The sequence below is a fragment of the Rhamphochromis longiceps genome, linkage group LG2 (assembly GCF_057381845.1).
Source record: "Rhamphochromis longiceps isolate RC_006_pf linkage group LG2, R_longiceps_female_GT1.1, whole genome shotgun sequence".
NCBI lineage: Eukaryota > Metazoa > Chordata > Actinopteri > Cichliformes > Cichlidae > Rhamphochromis > Rhamphochromis longiceps.
In genome coordinates this window covers 28,123,644-28,146,082 of record NC_140558.1, presented here as the reverse complement: position 1 = coordinate 28,146,082, position 22,439 = coordinate 28,123,644, and the positions used below count along the sequence as shown (strand labels likewise).

At 42.7% G+C, this 22,439-nt stretch overlaps 1 protein-coding gene across 3 annotated transcripts in view; it reads left to right on the top strand.

Moving 5' to 3' along the window:
• The window catches only part of ablim3 (actin binding LIM protein family, member 3), a 47,614-nt gene extending 25,643 nt beyond the window's left edge, over positions 1-21,971 (top strand). The window contains exons 4-23 of one of the 3 annotated variants that reach the window (XM_085421143.1): positions 4,154-4,269; positions 7,447-7,573; positions 7,721-7,814; positions 10,154-10,241; positions 10,357-10,415; positions 10,574-10,645; positions 12,751-12,912; positions 13,866-13,895; positions 14,020-14,146; positions 14,722-14,817; positions 15,146-15,196; positions 17,945-18,079; positions 18,254-18,324; positions 18,581-18,749; positions 19,863-19,892; positions 20,163-20,218; positions 20,419-20,485; positions 20,591-20,601; positions 20,690-20,770; positions 20,849-21,971. In XM_085421143.1, coding sequence (XP_085277269.1) covers positions 4,154-4,269; positions 7,447-7,573; positions 7,721-7,814; positions 10,154-10,241; positions 10,357-10,415; positions 10,574-10,645; positions 12,751-12,912; positions 13,866-13,895; positions 14,020-14,146; positions 14,722-14,817; positions 15,146-15,196; positions 17,945-18,079; positions 18,254-18,324; positions 18,581-18,749; positions 19,863-19,892; positions 20,163-20,218; positions 20,419-20,485; positions 20,591-20,601; positions 20,690-20,770; positions 20,849-20,962 — 1,756 coding nt within the window. In that variant the 3' untranslated portion in view covers positions 20,963-21,971. The remainder of the gene's footprint in view (positions 1-4,153; positions 4,270-7,446; positions 7,574-7,720; positions 7,815-10,153; positions 10,242-10,356; positions 10,416-10,573; positions 10,646-12,750; positions 12,913-13,865; positions 13,896-14,019; positions 14,147-14,721; positions 14,818-15,145; positions 15,197-17,944; positions 18,080-18,253; positions 18,325-18,580; positions 18,750-19,862; positions 19,893-20,162; positions 20,219-20,418; positions 20,486-20,590; positions 20,602-20,689; positions 20,771-20,848) is intronic. The other 2 variants (XM_085421162.1, XM_085421152.1) reach the window with 2 other exon arrangements.
• The last annotated feature ends 468 nt before the right edge of the window (positions 21,972-22,439 follow it).

The following is a 22,439-nucleotide window of genomic DNA, read 5'->3' as shown; positions in this document are numbered from 1 at the left end:
GTTTATCAAGACACCACATATTTTCAAAAGCGCTCCGACGTTTTCGGAGACGTCTGTTACCCACTAGCTCGTTAGCTAGGCAGGGGCAAGGCTAACTAGAGCCGTGAGAACACCGGACTCCCGGCAAATCGTTTTCAAACCCACCGCCGTCTTTCGCTAGTCAGGTTAAACATATATATAAGTCACTTAGATAACTTAAAAATGTTATTGTTTGGCTTTCTTTAGTATTTTATTTGTTCCTGAGTAAATCGGTTTGGCTGAGATTAAAGTTATAGTTTTTGCACAGCTAAAACTGTCAAGCAGACAGCTGATTATCAGAAGTGTGAGACGCTGGAGAATATACTCCGGTGTCCTGTTATATTTTAGAAAGCAAGGAGTTTATTAAACTTCACCGAAACAATCTGCAAATTTCATTAAAAATTAATAAACTACCATCTTGTCTTTATTTTTAGTTAGCACAAACACTTCAAGCTGTAAGCTAATGATAGTTATATAAGACCAGATGCTGCTGGTGCAATAAGCTGTACGCTGTACGTCCAATGGATGATGATCTGATTAGTCGACTAATCACAAAAATAATCGGTGACTAGTCGACTATCAAAATAATCGTTTGTGGCAGCCCTAATACGAATACAGGCCATTTACCATTTAAGGGGCCTTCACCCACAGTTTGCCCAAGGTCAAGGTCACTTTCATCATTTGCACACAATTTGTCACTCCTCCTAGAGTATTAGTGTATTTTTGGCAAAACATGGACACAGTGATCACCTAATGGCCCTTCACCCAAATTGTGCTCTAGGTTGCGCTGTAGTTATCTTGAAAAATGTATATTATATTATATTATATTATATTATATTATATTTGGCCACTTTGGAAGATGTAAAGATGATACAGAGTCTCTTTTTGCTCTGCTTTGGTTTCCACCGATTCAAAATGACATAACAATGTCTGGCTCATTACCGGCAAAATGCTGTCCTCATCTGCTAGGCAATGTTAACCAGTTATTGCAAAACAGAAAATGTATTATCACTTATGTGGATATTTTCCATCGACTTTATTGCGTAACATTTTATTTGATTGTATTTGATGGCTTGGGCCCCAGGAAGACTACCAACCACTGTTGTGGAAGCTAATGGGGTTCCTTATAAATAAACAAATTTCATGTGATTAAAAGTTGCCTATGCAACAGTTACCTTAGTTATTTTGGATTAGCTTGGAATTGGATATGTATGATTATAACAAATAAACAGTATAATATTGTTATTGGTAGCTACTATTTGCAGCATGCACTCAGCGTGCTGCTTTATGTATTGCACAAAAGATATGTGAGAACTGCCGGTTGACTTCTTTAGAGTATCTGTGCTTTTCTCAGTCTATTCTGTGAGACTTCATTAGTAATTTGTTAGAGAACAGCATGATAGAGACGACGGGAAATAGCAAACAGATTGTGGAGGCACTGAATAAGAAACGCATGACTGTTTTTTACTTTTCGGCTATGAGTCACTATTTTCAGCCTCAAGACCTGAAGTGACGCAGCAAAAGTTGCATCTTTAAAAACAAGAATTGGCTAATTGACTGACTTTTTTCATGGAGGATTTAATAATTAACTCATGATTCATCTTCTGAATGTCAGCAAATGTGTGATTGGAAAGCTCAAGTGTAGGAAAGATAGAAAGCTGACCTGGTGTATCGCACATTTAGGTTTAGTAAAAGTAGGTCATCTCTCCTATGAACTCCATCAGTGTTCATGTGAAGCTCCTTCAGAATGAAATCTCAGCATCAATGTTGGCTCCTTTCTTTATTTTATTTAACCGTGTCCCTCGCTTTCGCTTCAGAGCATGCTGCATATATGGGATAACCTGTCTCTCATTTGCACCCTCTCACTTGCTGACTGGTTTTTAATGTGTTGTTTACATTATAAGGATCTTTACTAACAGTATCCAGAGTAAATCATATTGTAGTGGTTTACACATTCCCCTAACAAGCGAAAGATCCCTGCTTTGATCCTGGGAGAAGACACAAATCCCTTGCGGGGTTGCGTTCGGAAGGGCATCAGGGCGTAAAAAATCTGACAAATCAAACATGCAGAGTTACCTGCTGTGGCGCCTCCTTGTGAATAAGCGAGCAGCCTTTTAGCTTACTTATAGTATCGTCTTCCAGTAGAGTAGAGATTGTTGTCGGGTATCTGCTTGACATTGCCTGATAAACACACATTCTGACCCAGCAGCTGTGGGCAAAAGACAAAAAACAACACCCCCCCCCCCCCCCCCCCCCCCCCTTCCAAAAAACTGAAATGATACCAGCAGGACAGAGACAGGCAGTGGAGCAGCGCTGGCAGTGACAGTATGTGTTGTCAGTGTATGTGGAGTAAACTAGAAGAGACAGCAAGAAGCCAAAGGGTGAATCTCTTCTTTCGTGCTCCGTCTGCCCCCTGTCACATTGCTGACTGTTCCATCTTGTACGTCCTTTCTTCCCCTCATCTTTCACTCCTGTCTTCCTTCTGGACGCACCTCCTTTGCTCTTGCTTCTTCTTCGTCATTCGCATTATTCACAAATAATAATCTTTGCGCTCTTTAATCATCAGCCACATCGCCCTCTCTTCCTTTGTCTCCTCATCATTATTCCACTTTGACTTCTTTGTCATCACTGCTTCAGCTTTAATGGAGTCCGAATGCAAGTTTCACTTTTACACGTGAACGTATTTTTAACGCAGTGGTGATCAAAGCAAGAGGACATACCCCTAAAGCCAGAAATAGCTTTACTTTTTTGGCCAGTTAAGAAAAAGAAAGCATTAAATATGTAAACAGAGTAAATTTTTAAAGCGCTGCAAAGGGCTGACAAGGCAAGAGTGTCTTGAGGGAGTGAGAGCAACACACAGGTAAAGACAAGGTCACAAATGCGCGGAGATGCTTTTCTGCACCATCACAGCATTTCTGGTGCTTCGTTCTGCTGAACTATACAATGTGAATGCTATGTTCAGACATGTAGAAGAGATTTAGTCTGTCGTGCTTGGAGCTGGACACAAATATTCGCATGGACACATGTCTGAATTTTAAAATGTGCAGTTAACCTCTGGAACAGCCGAAGAGTGACATTCAAAATAAAGCCTTAGTGAAATCACTTTCCAGCAGCTTGTGTTTACCATAGCTTTTGTTGCATAATTTGTGTATCTGCAGCTCAGCTCTCATGTTTGGATGGTGCCCTTTTGTGAATAAAATAAATGCACAGAGGAGCAAGTCTCGAATATGTTGTTAGCAAAGACACACAGAGAGAGAAGACTTTATACATGGTCTGAGCACCTTTAAGTGACTACATGGGTGTGCTGCACTCATGTGTGCTGACTGGGGCCTCTACTGGAGACTCAAGCCTCCCTCTGGGTCTTGGCTCCGGCTCCAGGGCTCGGTGGGGGAGTAAAAGGATTACTGCCATCTATGTTTTTTACACAGCCTTCTCTAAGCCTTTTAGCTCCCCATTCATTCTCATATCGTCCCTGGTCATAAGGAAATCAATCTGTCTCCTTTGAAAAGAGAGGAAAGCGAGTCAAAACAGTGCATCGTGATGTGGCAAATTTGATTTCATTGGTGTTGCCTGGTTGTCATATTCTCCGCCTGTCAGCAGGCACATGTTTTTGCTCTTCTTTCTTTCTTTGAAGCCTTGAAAATGGTGACCTGGTGGCGTCAGTGTAGGGAGGGCAAGCTGGATGGCTAGACTGAGAGAGCAATAGGCAATTAAAATTAGTATGCGCTCCACAAAGTCTCCCTAATAAGTTTTTATTCTCACTGAGAGAGCCAGTTTTCCTTTCAGAAGCCTGTCGCATTATCGCCTCTTTAATCACAGAGCAGCCAGGTGCTCCTGTAACAATCAGCATCCTATTAACTCATCATCACAACAGTTTGCAAATGTATTTTCATTTGCAAACTGTTGTGCAATGAAAATGTATTTTCAGTTTCATAGAGGATGTCGGACCGCATTCAGCTTGTGTCAGCAGGATTATGGCCTGTCTATCACCGAATCATGTCTCTGCCAGCACCCATTTGTTATTTCAATGAATACAGTAGACTTGGATGTAAACACAGAATTACTGCAGGCGTTTTAACGCCCATTGTGCTCCGCTTTCTAATTCTCTTGTCTGTCTTTTTTTTTGCCTCCTCAGTAAACCCTTTCCAATCGGAGACAGGGTGACGTTCAGTGGAAAGGACTGCGTGTGCCAGCAGTGCTCCCACACACTTGTCAAGTCAAATGAACCGATCAAGATCCACGGGCCCAGCCGTAAGTCCAGCGCCCACCCCGCTCTGTCCGTTCTGTTTAGGGCCACCAGGCGCTACGGTGCGCTAAAGCTAATGCGACATGTCCACGAAGCCTACTTTGCTCATTTAGCTAATCGTGTGTCTGTCAAATCAGCGGAGTGACCTGCCGCGTTGATCTGCCAGCTGAGAATTATGCAACACAAACAGACACATAATCCACCTGCCAATTTCCAACATACAGGGTTTAGTGGTTTTGTTCACTGCATGCTCACAGTTGTTTATTAACAGGAATCATGAGCCTGCTACCATGTGTGTTACTAGATCTTTGACTGCATATAAAAAATGAATCTAGCCTTAGTGATGTTGGGTTTGTGACTGTTTTAAAGACTCATTAAGTTAATGTCAAAGTGCTTTAATCTCACATTCTATCTGAAGGGCACCAGATGGCGATAGCTATAACTACAAAAAGACTTCCAGTCCTAACGAACTGTGTCTTGTGAACAAGCTCTTGCTGAGTCAGTCACTCATTTCGAGTCAGATTGAATAAAAAATGTGGTCTGTTTTTTAATCTCAGTCATACTGTGTTTTAAAATTTAGGATTATCTGTGGTAGGAAACCACTAATGGCTAATGGTTTGTCATGGTTTGAGCAAGCAGTTAGACCAAGCTGGCAAAGGTGTTAACGCTCATCTAGATGCTTCATAACAGAACTTTCGAAACCTACAGGTGATGTCACCTGCATCCATCTTATTTTACAGTCTATGATAAAATCTGAGGATGAATGACAGGAAGTAGAGACTAAAGTTTTTTTTTAAGATGGTTGGTTTATTCCTGGTACCAGAGCTGGATGATCTACATGCAGTAGCAGAGAGGAGTTGGTGTTTAAGCTCTGTCTTGGAAGTCTCCCACAGTCTACACAGTCATCCTGCTGGCAAGAGTAGCCCACTCAGAAAAAGTCCTAATAATGACAGAATATTTCAGCGAAGGTCACAGAGAGCTCCTCCTTCCTCAGTTCATTCAGATATGCGTAATTCCTCCTTCTGCAAATCCTCCACAACTGTTATGCAGGAATTTCCCAGAGGGATTATTAGTAAAGTTATTTTTCTCCTTCTCGTTATTTAAAATGACAAATTACTATGATACAGCAGCAGGATAGTGACTGATAGTGAATCATTTGTTAAGCATAGCATACAGACAGCAGTCTGCTGCTCAGTGGCTGTGCAGTAACAACAGATGGCGTATAGGCAGTGAACAACAGTCCTCCCCAAATTGCTCCATTCAGCAGAATAAAAATCGAACAGCTCCCCAGGTACATGTTCATCACTCTGTCTTATGAGGATGCAGTGTGTGTGGACGGAATAGGGCACACGCACTAATGCACTGCCTCATTTTGCATAACGATCGGGATATTTAAGAAGGTAAATAAACGCTTAGTTTGCAGAATTCTTAGAGGGAAAAAAAGAAAAAAAACAGAGCTAAGTAATTATTAAAGTTTTCTCATGCATACACCATCCATCCATCCATCCATTCGCTTCCGCTTATCCTTTTCAGGGTCGCGGGGGGCGCTGGAGCCTATCCCAGCTGTCATAGGGCGAGAGGCGGGGTACAACCTGGACATGCATACACCAGTGGAAGCAAAATATAAAGAAATGAGGGGCGACATAAGATTTTTTACACAGTGCTGTAATTAACCGCGGATTCGAATTCATTTCATTCAAGATTTTAACGTGATATATTACAGTGGGGTAAGAGCTTAGTGTGTATGACATGAATCAAACTTCCCCAGTTTTGTTGGGCACCTTTGTTGCGTATCAGCCCCCTCGCCTACTCCTTTCATTTTCTTTTCACACTACCCACACAATAACAAACACACCACCTTACATGATTGATGAGGCTATATGTTTTGGGTCATAAGCAGTTACTTTTTTAAAAGTTTTTTTGGGGCTATTTCTGCACTTTGAGAAGTGTGTATTCACACACGTTCACCAAAAAACAAATTATATATATAAAAAATGAAATTAAAACTGAATGTATTTTAAGGTCTGAGCCAGGTGCGCATGGCTAAATAAGGCAAGTTGTGTGAAGAAGAACCATACCATTTACCATTTAAAAAACTGCTTTGACATCACAGATAAAGCCGTGGTGAGCAGCAACATTCCTGCATTCTTTATTGTACATTTTTATGCGTCCATAGCCGGCTGCTCTTTATCACAAACATTGGTACGTAATTTTAGATGATCTAATACCTATTTCATCCAGTGGCTGAAATCAGAAGTGTATAATGACTCAGTAGAAGAACGGTCTGGGACTAAAATCCCAGCCCTTTTACACTCAGCACAATCACCACTAAATCACTTTTTAAGATTGATTTGGACGCCAGAAACCCAGCCTGCACTGTACACTGCAGTTTTTCACTACAAAACACAATTTGTCTTGGCTGACGAAGCAGACTGGAGTGGTCCCTAGAGTGACTTACTCTCTTGTGTAACAGAGCGGGTCAAAAAGGTTAAGCTAAAACCAAGCCTCCATCTAGTACAAACAAACAGAGGGCTGACCCTTTTTTAAGCCTCCCGACGCTCCTGTTGGTCAGTAACACCTGCTGAAGCATCTTTCTGAGGGCAAAAACGATGCTTGTATAATCAGCAATTAAGCTAATGTACTTCAGGCCAGAGAAAGGTGAACTTTGGTATCAGAGAACCTTGCTGGTTGTGCAGCTAGTGAGCTGTGTGTGGTGGTCTGTGGAGACGAGTGTGTGCTTTGCTGATTTACCCTTTTTTGATTTACATGAACTTTTCAGTTTAGTGATGAACTCCTGCTTTTTGTTGCATTCCTACTTATCGGCTTGCCCGTATCTCTTAGTTTAACTAGTGATAGAAATTTTAATAAAAACTTTTAATTTAACAATTTTGCCTCCCTGTCTCCTTTTTTTTTTTAACCCGGACACTTTTTGTTACTTTCCCACATCCCCTGGACCTCTTAGGGGAGTGTAAAAAGCACAGTAGGTTTTATTTAAGGTGGTGGCAGTGATGAAAACTGCACTTAGTAGCTCAGAAAGTGCTTAAAGATGTACACTTAGTCCTTGGGCTCATTTTGCCTTTCTCTGTCTCTTACAATTTCTACCACTCCACAACATTTTAACATCTTATCTCTCTGCGTCCCTCTTTCTTTCCCTCCCTTTCCCTTTTCTTTTTTTTCTCCAGACTGCGCTGGATGTGGAGCCGAGATCAAGCAGGGTCAGTCTCTCCTGGCACTTGACAAACAGTGGCACGTCAGCTGCTTCAGATGTCGGACGTGCAATATGGTCCTCACTGGAGAGTACATCAGCAAGTGAGTGTGTAAAGGGAAGGAAAACAGAGAGAAACAAAATGCCCAACAACTGCTCTGTCCTTCTTTATCTGCCGTTTCCCCAAGACAAGGCAAATTGTGTCGTTGACACTCTACAAGCAAGTTTCTTTTATATGTTCTATGTTGCAGGGATGGAGTGCCATACTGTGAGGCAGATTACCACGCCCAGTATGGGGTGAAATGTGAGACCTGCAGCAGATACATCAGTGGAAGGGTTTTGGAGGTGAGAACGGAACCAGATGTCAACATTAGATGATCCCACCGCAGCAGCAGCACAGAAATCCAAATTGGAGTGAACCGCGGAGCGTAATCAGCGTTATCGTAATTGAACGGCCGCGTTGCACGTCCTCTGCGGAGTTTAAGCCCGGCTGCGCTTCAGGGAGTGACCGACTTAAGATTGAGGGGGTGATAAAACATTTTGTGAAGCTTTACTAAACCGAAACCAATTGAGCTGCACCACGTCGAGCGCGCCCGACAGAACATCCGAGCAGATTGACTGTTTCTACTTGAGGTCAAAGAGAACACAAACCACCCTCCACTCTGAGGAGGTTAAAAAAAAAACTAGACTGAGGCACAACTTTGTGAAAAGAAGGGAGACAAAAAGGGAGTTAAAAAAAAAGATCAGAGGCTAAAAAGTGAAGGGTGATGTCAGAGGGAGACACAGAAAGCGGGATTAAAAAAGCACAGAGTGAAGCAGTTTTTTAAGAGATTGCAGAAGGAGTCAGCAGCAAAGGATCTACAGCAAAGAGTTAGGAGTTGGGCTTAAGAAAGAAGTGAAGGGAGAGTAATGAGGAGAGCAGGGCTGGAAATAATGAAAGTGATAAAGTGCAGATGCTAATTAAATGTTTTGGAAGAGTCTCTGGTGGGCGTCTTGCGTCTGAGGGGACTTGAGGAAAGGGAGCAGATGTAGTAAAACTTTGTCAGACGCACACACAAACACACACATGCACATACAGGGTCTTGTTGTCCCTTTGCTCCTTCGCCTGTCAGAATAGCTGGTGTAAAGTGCTTTGTTCCTGACTGTCAGCCTCTCTAGGCTATTTATAGACATGGGGACATGTCAGCCTTCATGCTGCAAGTCTCTCTCTCACTTTCTTTTCCCACTGCATCTGTGTCGTTTGTTCTCTGAACATGTGTATCTGCGCTCGCTTGCATTCGGTCTTCTGTCAGTTTCTGATCACATAATGATGCACTTCTTTAAGATGCAGCGTGCATCGAGACTGACTCAGGGGAAGTCTCATGCAGAGGTTTGTAGCCCTACATATGCAAAATGCAGTTCATTAAGGATAAGAAAAACTTAGGAGCTGATTATTGGCACATTGGCAGATACCAATAAGTCGCACAGACGTCTGTTTAAAAGTATTGTTTTCATTTATGCTGTCCGACGTCAAACACTCGGATTAATCTCTCTGCATCTGTGTCGATAATTAGACTTTTTTTTTCCCCACAGCGCAGCGCTTCCTTTTAACTTAACACAGCCAAAGGTTGTTAGTTTAATGAGTAGTTATATAGAAGATGGAGGAGGGGAGACATAAAGGGGGAAAGTGGAGGGTGGAGGATCATAAAACCGTCTTTCTTATGTTTCACTTAATGTCTCAGTTTGGCAATAAATTTAGCAGCCTGTTAGTGCCACCACAGAGGTTCCTCATTTGAGATGGTAACAGCATTTGTTTAACTGATACCGTTTGGCCACCGATAGTAAACGCTCCACTGCTTGGAAAACAGACAGAAGTGCTGCATCCTCCCCCTTTCGTAGTAACCTGAGCAGATAGGGAGCGCGGTTAAGATGTGTCTCGGAAACAGCTGAGCGTCTTGCTGCACAGTGGGAGTTCTTGGAGGGAGCTCGCTCATCAGGTGCAACCGATTTCTTGGAAATCCAGTAAAAACGTGCGATTTATGAACACCAGGAAGATTCAGTGCAGCTTGAAATGATATAAAGTACCTCACCGTGCACACAAACACACCCACTTTAACTTGCATGCCGTGGGAGTTCAGCTGACACAGTTCAGGTCTCCTCGTCTGCAGTGCCTCTATAAATAGAAATTCTCGAATGGTGCGTTTAGGGAAGGCAGAGGTGATGGGATGGGGCCACGCCTCGGCCATCAGCCCCGCAGGGTTGCATGTGAGAAACATCAGGAGTGTGATCACTTTTCTGTGTCCATTTCAGCTGCGCCGTGTGCTTGGATTTATCCCCTCGAGGCACCTTGCATGTTCAAGGGCATATTTCACACTCACATGTCCTTCACTTACATGATTCTGTATTGTACATACACATGCATACACATGCTTCCTCATGTGACTGACCTACGGGGATCTTTGCTCTAATTATGTCATAGGGAGAGAATGGGTGGTTTCTAGCATGCTGATGAAACAGCTTCAGGCAATCCACTGGTCTCCTAATACTTTCTCAGGCTACCGGTGGCCAAATAAAGCGCATAAAAAACATATGGAAACAGTGACCTGCTCTGCTAGGCGGGGTGCGATTTTTAGATTAGCCCTCAATCTGTGAAAATCCTTGTGGCGATGATTTACGTTCAGCCACGTCCTCTCCTCATCACACAGGCAGGAGGGAAACACTACCATCCAACCTGCGCTCGGTGCGCCCGCTGCAACATGATGTTCAAAGAGGGCGAGGAAATGTACCTGACAGGTCGAGTAGTCACACATATGCATGTTTTAGATTGTGCTCACCAATTTTAGAAAACGCACGGCATGCGGGGAACACCCAGCAACTGTGTGACTGCCCTCTTTCTCTTGCTCCTCAGGATGCGAGGTGTGGCACCCGTTATGCAAGCAAGCGGCGAGAGCAGAGAGGAGACTCAGGGTGAGTTGGACTTTCAATTCAGTCTTTGTGTTTACGGAGCACTAGTTGAAACAGTCCTAAGAGCATTTGACAGTGGTACAGAGAGAAGCCCACAGATATAGAGTGAAACTTCCTCACTATGTGAATTAACTCCCTCTTTGTCTGATTCTAACCCACAGCACAGACGCCTGTCCGAGGCCTCCATCTCTCCCCCGGGCTCCTCAATAGGCTCTCCTAGTAGAGTTATATGTGTAAGTAACCTGTGACTCTGCAGCTTTTAGTCACTTTTGGCTGCCACACTGCCACCGAGCCTACCCTTGAAGCACCTTTGCTACACTAGAATCACGAGCACTATGCTTAGGCTTGAACAGTCAAGCACAAAATAAGAGAGGCTGCTCGCTCCCTTGGCCTGTTCACTTTGTCTGTGTCCTTAACCTCTGTTGTCACTGCTGATGTGCCAGACATCCCATTAGATTTGAAATAAAACAACTGCGGTGCGACTGAACTCCTGTCGTTTAGTCTCAAGGGGTTGAACTGCATTGCTTCATTTATTGTTATACACATTCCCATGTTTTCAGGGGGCGGTTCAAAAGTTCGAATTCATATAAGCATTTTATAAACTGATTATTTTAATGCTTTAATGACAAAAAACTGTTTTGGCTGCAAGGACCGCCTGAAGTCTGGAACTTAAGAACTGCCAAAACAATGGGTTTGCTCCTTTTGCAAAGCTTTGTCGGTCCTTTACTGAATCTCTCTCTTCAGTTTTATTTCAAATCAAATGGCAAAATTGTGGAAACAATGTGTCACTGTCTTCAACCTGACTGGATATTTCATGCTCATTTTCAATATTCAATGACCAAAAAACACTCTACTCATTATACACTAAGTAAAAAAATTAAAGGAACACTTGTTAATTGCAGTGTAGCATCAAGTCAGTTAAACCTCTGTGATATTGATCTGCTCAGTTAAATATCAGAGGGGGTTGGTAATCAGTTTTAGCTGCTTTAGTGTTAATGAAATTAACAACTAGAGTGGCAACCCTCAAAACAGGCATGGTTTTACAGCTGGAGGACAATGATATTTTTTTCTGTCATCTGCTTTCTCACTGTTTTGCATTTGGTTATGGTCAGTGCCACTAGGGGTAGCATGAGGCGATTTCTGGACCCTACAGTGGTTGCATCTCAATATGTACCAGAAAGTTTGCTGTGTCTCCCAGCACAGTCTCAAGAGCATGGACGAGTTCCAGGACAGAGTTACTGTAGAAAAGCTGGACAGGGCCACAGAAGGTCCTTAACCCATCAGGAGGGCTGATATCTGCTGGTTTGTGCAAGGAGGAACAGGATGAGCACTTTCAAAGCTGCAAAATGACCTGCAGCATGGCACTGGCGTGAATGTCTGATCTAAAGACTGTCCAGGAGCTCAGTGATGCCCTGATGGTGCCTTCCAGATCTGCAAGGAGATCCTCCAGGCACCATCTGTCATGTTATTAGCAGCCTGCCCCAACATACAAACCATACAAACTACTAAGTGCCCCTTTGACTTACTGGAATATAATTTAATCAAAATGGACTAGCCTGTTGCATCATTTTTTAACTTTGATTCTCAGGGCGTCTTTGAATTCGGACCTCTGTAGATTGATAATTGTCATTTCCATTAAACGATGTGGCATCCTTTCGTTTCTAACACATTACAGAGTCCATGTTGGTTTAGATATCCAGCATGATCTCCCCCTCCAATCTAATGTGTTGTCAAAGTGTTCCTTTAAGTTTTTTGAGCAGTGTTTATGCTGAAAACCACATCAGAGTGTCAGCCAGGCCTTATTTTTTGTTTAGTGCTTAGCAGTTGCACTTGTAAGTCCTGCCTTTTTGGCTGTCTGAATTGTTGCTGTATATCACTGCAGTATTAGCATGTCAGGGGTTATCTGCATGCAAGCAGGAGTCACTGCTCCTTGCTCAGCCCTGCCCTGCCCTGCTCTCTTCTCATAATCAATGACCTTTCTGTTTAAGGTGATGGATGAGGGGGAAATGCAGTGTAAGCACGCTTGTCATCCATACTGTCTCCACGCTTCCTCCCTCTCTTTCTCTCTCCTGCTGTCTGTGCTTCCTCTGCTTTCTCTCTGACATTTGCTGATATCCTGAAGGTCAACAGCTTATAGTGCTGTCAGCTCCTGCAGCGTGTTCGTTTGTACCTGTGTGTTCCTCATCAAGTTTTCTCTGCCCCCCCTCTACGGCTCTCACTGTTTCACGATCTGCTTGCTATCACTGGTGAAGTTCTCATTCATTGTCCATGTGGTTGATGTCGGGTCTTGTTGCTGTAGCGCTGTCTTTTGGTGGGTGTATGTGTGTCCTCTCTCCAGGCCAGAGTGGAGAATGAGATCCTAGATTATAAGGACCTAGCTGCCCTGCCAAAGGTCAAAGCCATATATGAGGTCCAACAGCCAGACCTCATATCCTCCTCATACCAGCCGTACCACAGATACATCTCTGATGACAGACTAGACACTTACAGCTATGGGGAGGTACTGCAGCCACACACTCCAGGTCAAACACAGCGTTGCACTCGTCACTCGTCTGTTTTCAGGAAGATCAAAAGTCGGTGTCGTGCAGTTTGATTGGGCATATTTTGTTAGTTTTCGATTTTTTTTTCTGTTTTTGAAAAATAATCCCAGAAATTATTGATATTTGTTTTGGTATTTGACTGATGTGATGTTTACAGAAGTACTTTTAAAGGTGAAAAACAATCAAACTGTCTTTTGTGGATGAGTGAACTGTTTAAAACATTTGACCTTTTTTTACATAGCAGCCAGTTATTTGTAGTGCAAATGTGCAATTAAATGTAAACATACTTACAGGAAATTATGTTTTCATGATTAAAATTTTGATTATATTTCATGCCACTCTCACATCTGTCTTCTCAAGAAGAAAGAGCTTGCAGGTGATCGGTTTGGGTTTTAAACAGCAAACCTTGCAAGCTTCAACCAAGAAATAATGCATGCTAACCCTCATTTGGATTTTGCAGTCTAAAAAGAAGATAAATAGCCACTTTCCCAGACAATGGATTAAACCTGGTCTTTGAAAAAACAGAAAAGAAAAATTAAACTGAAAGTAGTCTAGACTCCGTGTCTGGGAAACTGAGCAATAAAGTTTTAATCAGTCAGCTTTTGAAATCTATGAAAGAGGTATGGAAGAGGATTACAGCCACAGATTCAGTTCAGCATCTTGAGAAAAAAATCACAATTTACAATTTTTTTTCCATCCTGACATTTTTCTCAGAATTATTTACTTTAGTCCTACAATCTCATTTTTGTTTCCTACATTTGTATTCTGAAAACAAAGTCATGAAGCCCTATTTTCTTTTTTCTTACTTTCTTTTCTTTAGCCCCTCTTCTTCAGAGTGGTTATCTAAGAAACTGAATGAGTTGATTTCGTTAAAATTTGAAACTTTAATTGTCTTTTCCTGTCTCCCCTGCAGTCACTTGGGACTCTCTCTCCCTATTCTCAGGTAAACACTCTGAACGTAGCAGTGAATGTAGTACAAGTTCACCCAAGTGAGCTGTTGTCATTTCGGTGAGCTGTGTGTCTGTTTGCTCGTCTTTCACCTGACTTGCTTTGTTTGTCCCTTTTAGGACTATAACAGCCTAGATATAAAGCAAAGGCGGTGCTCCAGTCCCGGCTACATCGACTCACCAACTTATAGTCGCCAAGGCATGTCACCCATCATGCCTCGCTCTCCACAGCACTATGGCTACCCTGGTAAGATGTCTATTTTAGAAAGTTTGGAAACCAGCTGCTGGAAACTTCATTAAGTCACATAACAACTAAGTAATAATCTTTTAATTAGAAGCTCCTGTAGAAGTTGTAGCCACATAGTTAGCATAAAGACAATGAATAAACTCAAATGTGTCGTCCAACTAGTTGCACAAAAGCAAAATGTCAAACTATTCCTTTTACTAGAGATCAAAGTTTTGTCATTTCCATCTGTCATTACCAGTTAAGACAAATAGCCCCTAATATATTTGTACTGGTGACAAATATCTGCCACAGTAGCTGCTTGACTGTCACCTTTGCTGCAGTTGCTCCTTGGCTATCATTTCATTTAACTCTTACACATGTGCATTGAGGCTGTAATTACTAATTACAGTTCTAAACAGCCCTCTATGCTGCTGATAAGTCAATAACCTTTGTTGTTACACAAGTAGAAAGGTTACTGAGTGTCACCTTGTAATTTTAAACACACTTTTGAGTTGTTTGGCTTTCATCTGCATGTGCTGATGCCTTCCTTCATGCTCGTGTTTCCTTCGCTGTGATTGGGCCATGGCTGGCTGCAGGCTCTGAGAGTGGCAGGAGTTCACCTTATTATAGCCAAGACGGGCGACCAAGCACACCCACCACAAACCAGCCCCCTAAACATTTTCATGTACCAGGTAGGACTCCTCATCTCCTCACATTCACACTACTCTCAGATTTATTTATTTCTTTTTTCACTTCACAGAGAAGATTTCATCAGCCATTATTCACTGAAGGAAGTCCTTTAAAAAAGGTCATATTAAGTTCCTCAGGAGTGAGCGTGTGTGAAAATGTGAAAGTTGTATATTTATACAACACATAATCAATCTGGCATATTCTTCCCCTCATACTGCATATTTACTTTTCTTTACAATCATCCCTCCTACCTCGCCTGGCAGTAGTTCGCATCCTCTCCTCCTTTACTCCTCCATGTTTCACGTCTTCATCTCCTCTTTCTCTCCTCAGCCACAGGGGATCCCAACATCTACAGGAAGCCTCCCATCTATAAGAGAACGGGTACAGTGCAGTTAGTCCTGCCTTAGCCTGCCTGTCCTTCTGTCAGTTTTAGTCATGCTTTGTTTAACCCGATGTAGATGTGTTTACCAGCCTCTCGCCATTCAGCTTCGAGTAGTGTCGATGTTCCAGCTGTTCAGTGAAACCGAAGCCTGCACAAACAAAAACAGCAACGATTAGAAGTGCTAGAAAAAGCACAAAAGGGATAGAGTTTTGACTTGCGCGGCTCGTTCCAAAGTTGAGGAAGGGGATCAGTCAGACTTCTCGCATTAGCGGCGCTGAGTGAATATAAAAGAGCGATGTTTTAGTGTGCATGCCACAAGCATATGAATATGCAGCTCCCGACAGGTTCTTGTTGGCAAATAGTGCTGGAACGGGCCATGAATGAAGTGAAGGTTGCTCAGGCGTGAGAAGCGTTGAGTACAGAGGGCTCTGAGGACAACACAGTTCACCAGAATAGAACAGAACAATGGAACAAAGCGCACTGGAAAAACTGTTTTGTAACAGAATTTTAGATTTGCTGTGGAGTCTTCTTTTATTTGTCGGCCTTGCCTTTTCTTTTTTTTCTTTTTAATGTGGGCTTAAACCATTTGTTACAAGTGTTCCAGCTCTAGAAAACAAATAGACTTGTTGTTTAAAGTCTTTATTACGTTCAGATAGCATGATGGTGTGGTTAACACGAGATGCTGTTTTTTGGGGGATTTTTTTTTCACAAGGCCCAGCAATTAAATGCGCTTGAACTTTCTGGGTAGTGTGCATCAGTAACAGAGTCTCTTTCATTAAACTGCATTTTAAAGGCCTTTTCAGCTGAGAGTCATAAGACCTCTTGATTGAGGACAGTCTTATCTCTGTTGTTGTCCCGCATGCTTTTCCGTGCTGTGCGTGTATGTGTGTGTGTGGGGGTTAGTTAGTGAGCAGCGTGTCGACTCCCGTCACCCGTCAGTGTCTCTGTTCTAAAAATTAGTACATCACTGGTCACGATGCTGCCTCGCGCAGTCCTTTACACATGATTAAGAAAGTAGCATGTACTGTAATTGGCAGCCTTTGTTAGCTCGCCTTGTTTGAATAATGACATTTAACTCATACATCAGTGATATTGATCCCTGTGCTTCATGTCTTCCTGAATAGCCATTGATTAACATGTTCTCTTGTGTCAGCGCCAAACACACCCCATGTAAACCCAAGGCCACAGCAGATACATGTACTTTAGATTTGCTTTGTTCGCCAAATGCCAGTTATGTACTAATCAGTTAGCACCCAGTCATATACATGTATGCCTTCCGTGTGGGTAGCAAAGCACTCGCATTGGATGCTCCAATAATGTTGCCCTTTATCTTTGCACCTCTTTTTTTCTTTTATTGCATCCAATCACTTTTACTCACTTCCCTCCACCTTCTGCTCCACTTTACCCGGTGACCTTGCCTCTGTAAGTATCTCCCTCCTTTCACTGTTTCAGTTACCGTCAGTGAATAGATACAGAATTTCATTTGTCTTCATGCGTGTGTGTCACTGTATTTCGCATTCAGTGTTGTGCAGCCATACTTCCTCTGACAGAAGTATCAAGAGCGTTCAATATTGCTCTGAATATGTGTTGGTGTCGTGCATCGTGTACATGGGAATTCAATGGGCCATGGATTGGATCTGGCATGGCTAATGGCTAACAGAGTGAAGAGCGATCTATGCGACATTACATCGCATGTCACTCCCATTGACTTCCGTTGACTATGCTTTAGTGCAGAGTGGCATCAATATCGCCGCCTCACACCATTCGTGAAATGAATGTGAGCCTCAGGCTGAGCCGTAACAGAACTCCCTTTTTAATGCCGGCTATTTTCCCGCCGTTGGCCGGAATATTGATCTTCTCTGACAAGAGCGTTGGATATCATAAGTGTGAAGCTGTGGAGTGAATGCGCTTCATCGCTGTACGTCTTTGTGACGCTCATTAAGATGTTTTTGTTAGTGCGCTGCTGGTGCGTGCCGTCTTAAAGCAATAGTTTGACATGTTGGGAAATTTCCTTTCACACTGAGAGCAAGATGAGAAGATCAATACCAATCTTGTTAAGTATCTGTCTGTTCAATATGAAGCCAGGAAACATCTTCGCTTAGCTTGACAGAAAGAGTAGACGCAGGGTGAAGCAGCTAGCCTGGGTCTGTAAAACGCAAGGCCCTAAAGCTCATTAACAATCTAGTTTGGGTAATTCATTCAGAAACCAAGCACCATATCTTTCCTGTAGTTTATAGACACCAGGAGTACGCTGCTGCAAGCCAAGAAATAATCCACATTTATTTTAATTTCTCAACTCTGGTATTGCAAGATCCTGTTTATATCTGGTTTCTACTAAAACCAGAGGATTGTCATCATAGTGAAGTTTCCAGCCTTTGTGCTAAGCTGCGATGACCCTCTAATAACATAGGTGGGCAATTAATTTTCCCAAATGGGCCACATGAGAAACCGGGACTGTTTTTTGAGGGTCGCACCAATAAGCTGAACTCAGTTCTCCTCATTATTAATTTTCTCTTTATAAGCTTGTTGATGTATTTCTTCACAGCAGTCCCGACTTCTCATGTGGCCCTTTAGGAAAATTAATTTCCCACCCCTGCTCTAGTGACTCCAGAATCATATTGAACTAACAGATATAAGAATGGTTTATAATTTCCCATCTAGCTCCCGACCATAAACTGAACAGGCAAACTATTCCTCTAACAGGCCAGTTCTTTTGGTTCTGCCTCTTTCTCTCTTAATTCAAACAGACAATCACGTGGATGCAGCCACCAAAAGCAGGACCAGTGAGGACATCCTCAGATCCTCCAGACTGTCTACCTACTCTCCAGAGCCATACAGCCAGTCAGAGTCTGACTACTACCCCTACAGCAGCTCCCCCAGGGGTACGAAACACTGCTGTTTCACTTATTCAGAGTGTACCGATGGCACACATGGGAGAGCGGTTCATTTTGTAGCCATATTGTCATGTTTATCCATTTACTCGCACTGTTGCTGTGCTCCCCGCAAAAGTGCAAAATTCATAAAGGGAATCTCTTTCATCTCTTTTCCTCTCCCAGCCTATCGGGCGCCGAGAAGACGCTTCTCCACGGGAGGAGATGAAGAGACTTGGAGTCACGGTCTTCAAAGAGTAAGAGCTTCATAATTTTCTCTCTTTTCTTCAACGTCACACTGAAGTAAGTCCCCACCTCAAAAAAAAAGAAAAGAAAAGAAAGAAAATCACCCATAAATAAATAAATGCACTTTTTTTAATCGCACGGCGCCTGTGCCGTCCTCCTTATTTGCTTCTCTTGCTCTCTTTCTCTGTCTTTCGTTTAATTCTACAACGCGTCCTTCATTGTTTCCTCTCCACCTTCTGCTTCTCTCCTCGCCCTCTTTCCTCGCAGATTGGGAGTGGCATCGGGAGGATGATTCTAAAGGAGGAGATGAAAGCCAGATCTGGTTCCTATGACAACGACCCCTGGGGCAGCGCGAGGAATTCTCGTAGCGGGAGCAAGGAAACACTGAACACAACAAGCTATGGCACCACGGCGTACAACAACACCATCAATGGCTGTAAGGATCCACCTATCCCACCCACCCCCACACCCCCAGTACATCCACCTCTTTTGTCTGCTGGTTTCTTCTGTTTCAGCAGGTTTATGACTGTCTTTCTGTACAGCCCTATATGTTGCCACAAGGGTTTTTTTATGAGCCTCAGTATGTCGCCGGCGTTGTGAGGGCGAGGGCGATGAGGTTTGCGGATGCAGGTCACAGAGGGTCACGGCCGCTGCTGGAGGCTGGGTGGTGTATTGAGATGGAACGATGATGAGTGTGCTTAACAGCTGTGGTAGGCCAGCGGCAGGGGCAGATGTGGCCTGTCAGTGTTGGAGGGATATCTGATCACACTGATTAAGAAAATTTCAAGCTAACTGAAACAGAGTGCTCAACCAGGTGTGCTGAAATTCCAGATGTCACAAAGTCACATGCCGACTTGTTTCTCTTTGTAATAGTCGCACTTCGCTGCTCATACAGTGTATAAGCTACTGGTTATTTTATCCTCTGACATTCAGCCTCACCTCATCTCTATCAGACAGGTTTTTTCCTGCTCCCTTTGCTTTCTCTCTCCAAAATTGTTCCATATGGGTGGATCTACCCTTCCATCTACCCCTGCATCTATGTGATTCTCTCACTCTCACAGCTGGTGTCCCATATCCTGTTTTATTTATGAGCGGTAAGATCTCTCATTAAAGCCGCTTCTCAAATGGGAGTGAGCGGGGCTGAATGGGACTCGGCTCGCTGGTGGTGTTTGAAAGGCAACAAAGGCTTGTAACTGTGCAAGCTTGGGTGTTGCAGTTAGATGTTGAAGCATGTAGTGTGTTTTTTGCACACTTGTGCATCTTATTTTTCTCGTTTTTTAAAAGATGCTTGCATGTTCCCTGGCCTTATTGCCCCTTTGATGTTTTGTGTTCCTCGCAGGGCTTGATGAATGTGGAACTTGCCCCCCTTTTTTCTTTAATTCCTCTTTTTGTCAAGCCTATAAAAGACAGATTGATGTCAAAGCTCTACACTTATTTTCCCTGATGAGGTTTTTCATGAATTTAGATTAGGCTCATGTGCTGCAGCATTTATTGTTTTATTATTGTTGTTTTTTGTAACAGGTAATCGTATCATCTGTTTATTTTACAGCTCCTCGGTCACAGTACAGCACCGATAGCGGTAAGTTCATCTGCAGAGCGTTTCAATATGTGGCTCTGATTTATTTAAATAGCTGTTTTTTTTAAGGCATCAGTTTATTATTGATCTTTTCCTGCTAGTTTTAATACTTCTTCGACCAGCATCATTTGCACACATCTGGAGATATTTTTTGTTTTAGGTTAGGCATGAGCGCCATCTTATGGCGCCAGAATGCATGAAAACAACTGAACATTTAAGCAGCTCATGGCTAGACTGATATCATGCTGATGTGTTTTCTTTTTTCTGCTTCAGATTTTGTTTGTAAGTCAGCTTCACTACCGGGATATGGCCGCAACGGCATCCAGCGGGTGAGATCACACTGAACCTGGCAAAGCATGAATAGCTGTGACATATTCTATCATACATATTATTTGGCTTAATTCAAATAACTCTTTTGGCCCCTTACACTTTTCATTACTACCTTCGACCAGCTTTCAAGCTGTTTTATTAGTTAATTCCCCGAAGCTCGCTGCTCTTGTTAATCTCACTGTCCTACTCTGTTCCTCAGCCTCAGAGTGCAGATTGCTACCAGTACCAATATGACAGTGGCAGCGAGGTCAACTGGGGAAGCAGAGGTAATTTAATATGAACTAAAAACACCTTATTAGAGCCAAGCAATTAATCTAACATGCTTTTTTTCAATTGCACTGATTTCATTTTCTCTCTCTCTTTTCTCCCAGCAGAACACAAAGTAAGGCTTTTTTAAAATAATGAAATTCCACTCCTTTTGTACCCGGGTATCTGAAATGTGTGCGTGTGTCCTTTCCTTTATCCTGCAGATTTACCCCTATGAGTCGCTCATCGTCACCACCAGAGGGCGCAACAGGCTGCCCAAAGATGTAGACAGAGCCAGGCTGGAAGTAAGTTAACGGCCAAAGAAATCCCAAAACCATGACTAGAATTTGAGACTTAATTTCTGCTATGATGTGTTTTTCCAGCGCCACCTGTCCCCAGAGGAGTTTGTCCAAGTGTTCGGTATGACCGTGGAAGAGTTTGACCGGCTGGCTCTGTGGAAGAGAAATGAACTGAAAAAACAGGCGCGACTGTTTTAATAACATTCAGACGTGTGTTGAATACTGCCATAGAGTCGGAGACGGACTAACTGTAGGAGGGGACGGATAGAAACGAAGACTCCTACACAGTTACACTGCCATGCCCGAGAAACCTGTTCTACATCCCCTCACGTGATAAACCAAATTCTGGTCCCACCAGATGGACTCCTGGGATACCGAGAGACATTATGCACGCTGGACTGATAAACTTGTGTGCAACTTGTGTGGGGTGCAAGCAATAGAGACTGTCATACAGTAGTGTTTTGCTTTTGTTAAGCCTAAAGGATGAAGGATGGCGTGACCGTTAGTGACCAGAGCTGCAGTAGTAAAACATAATGAGGAGAATTTTGGCTTTGCCTTATTTGTTACGTTCTCTTAGGTATGACTGTGCAGCACCAGCAATCTGAATGAGTAGAATGTAGGTATAGCATATCATTTATGACACTTTATCAGTGAGAATGACTAGATGAAAAAGAGTGTGAGCCTGCGAGCATCGCTTTGCTTTTTTTTCTCTTTTTTTTTTTGGCTTAGGGATGCATGTTGTTTACCTGTGCCCCTGTTTTCTTGCTCTCTCACAGAAACTAAGAGACCTGTAGTTTACAACAATTGATTTAGATATGAAAACCAAACTGAGAACGCAAATGTACAATTTATCAGATCACTCTGGTTAAACTTGTCAAAGATCACCAATAGATTCATCTCACTGTGCAGCTGTGCGATAACCTAAAAGAATGTGCAATCACGGCGGTTCTGTCCTTCTGCTTTTCTACCCGTTGCAATAGAACAATGACTAAATGTTTTAGGATGAGAGTTGTAGTCATCCATTTGCATTTGCTTTTTATTTATATACTTTTAGAATGGTAATCTAATAATTTTGTAGCTCCAGAGATTATATCACTCACAGATAAAACACTCTGCAAAGGATTTAACGTGCCGACAAAGATCCAGGGTTGTTGAAGACTTTGAATACTGTTATTTTTGATTTTTGTCACTAAAATTAAACTTCAAATCAAAACCAGCCTCCTCTTTTTTATTACTTTACTAGCTACACTTTTAATAGACTGTGGAATATTTGTTTTAGGCAACTGCCCTTATTTGCTTTCCAGGTGCTTGTGTAAGTATGAAGACTGATACCACCAGAGCCTGTTCACTTCCTGTTAATGCCAGCTGGGGTGCTCAGTAGTACTCACTGCATAGAGTACCAACAGTGTCGAGCCATCCCTCATTTCTTCATGTTTTATTTCAAAAGACTCTCTGGTAATTTGGTCTTGAGCAATAGTTATCCAGCCTTTTGAAGGGTGTTTTAACTGTTTGTTTGTTTTTTGTTTCCTTTTTTTCACTCATTTTCAGTCATGCCACAACAGCAGTCACTTCAAGATGCTTTACATTGTAAGGTAAAGACACCAGAATAATACAGCCTCTACAGCTGTCTATATAATACGGTAGAGGCTCTGTCATGGTTTCGGGCTCCCTTTCA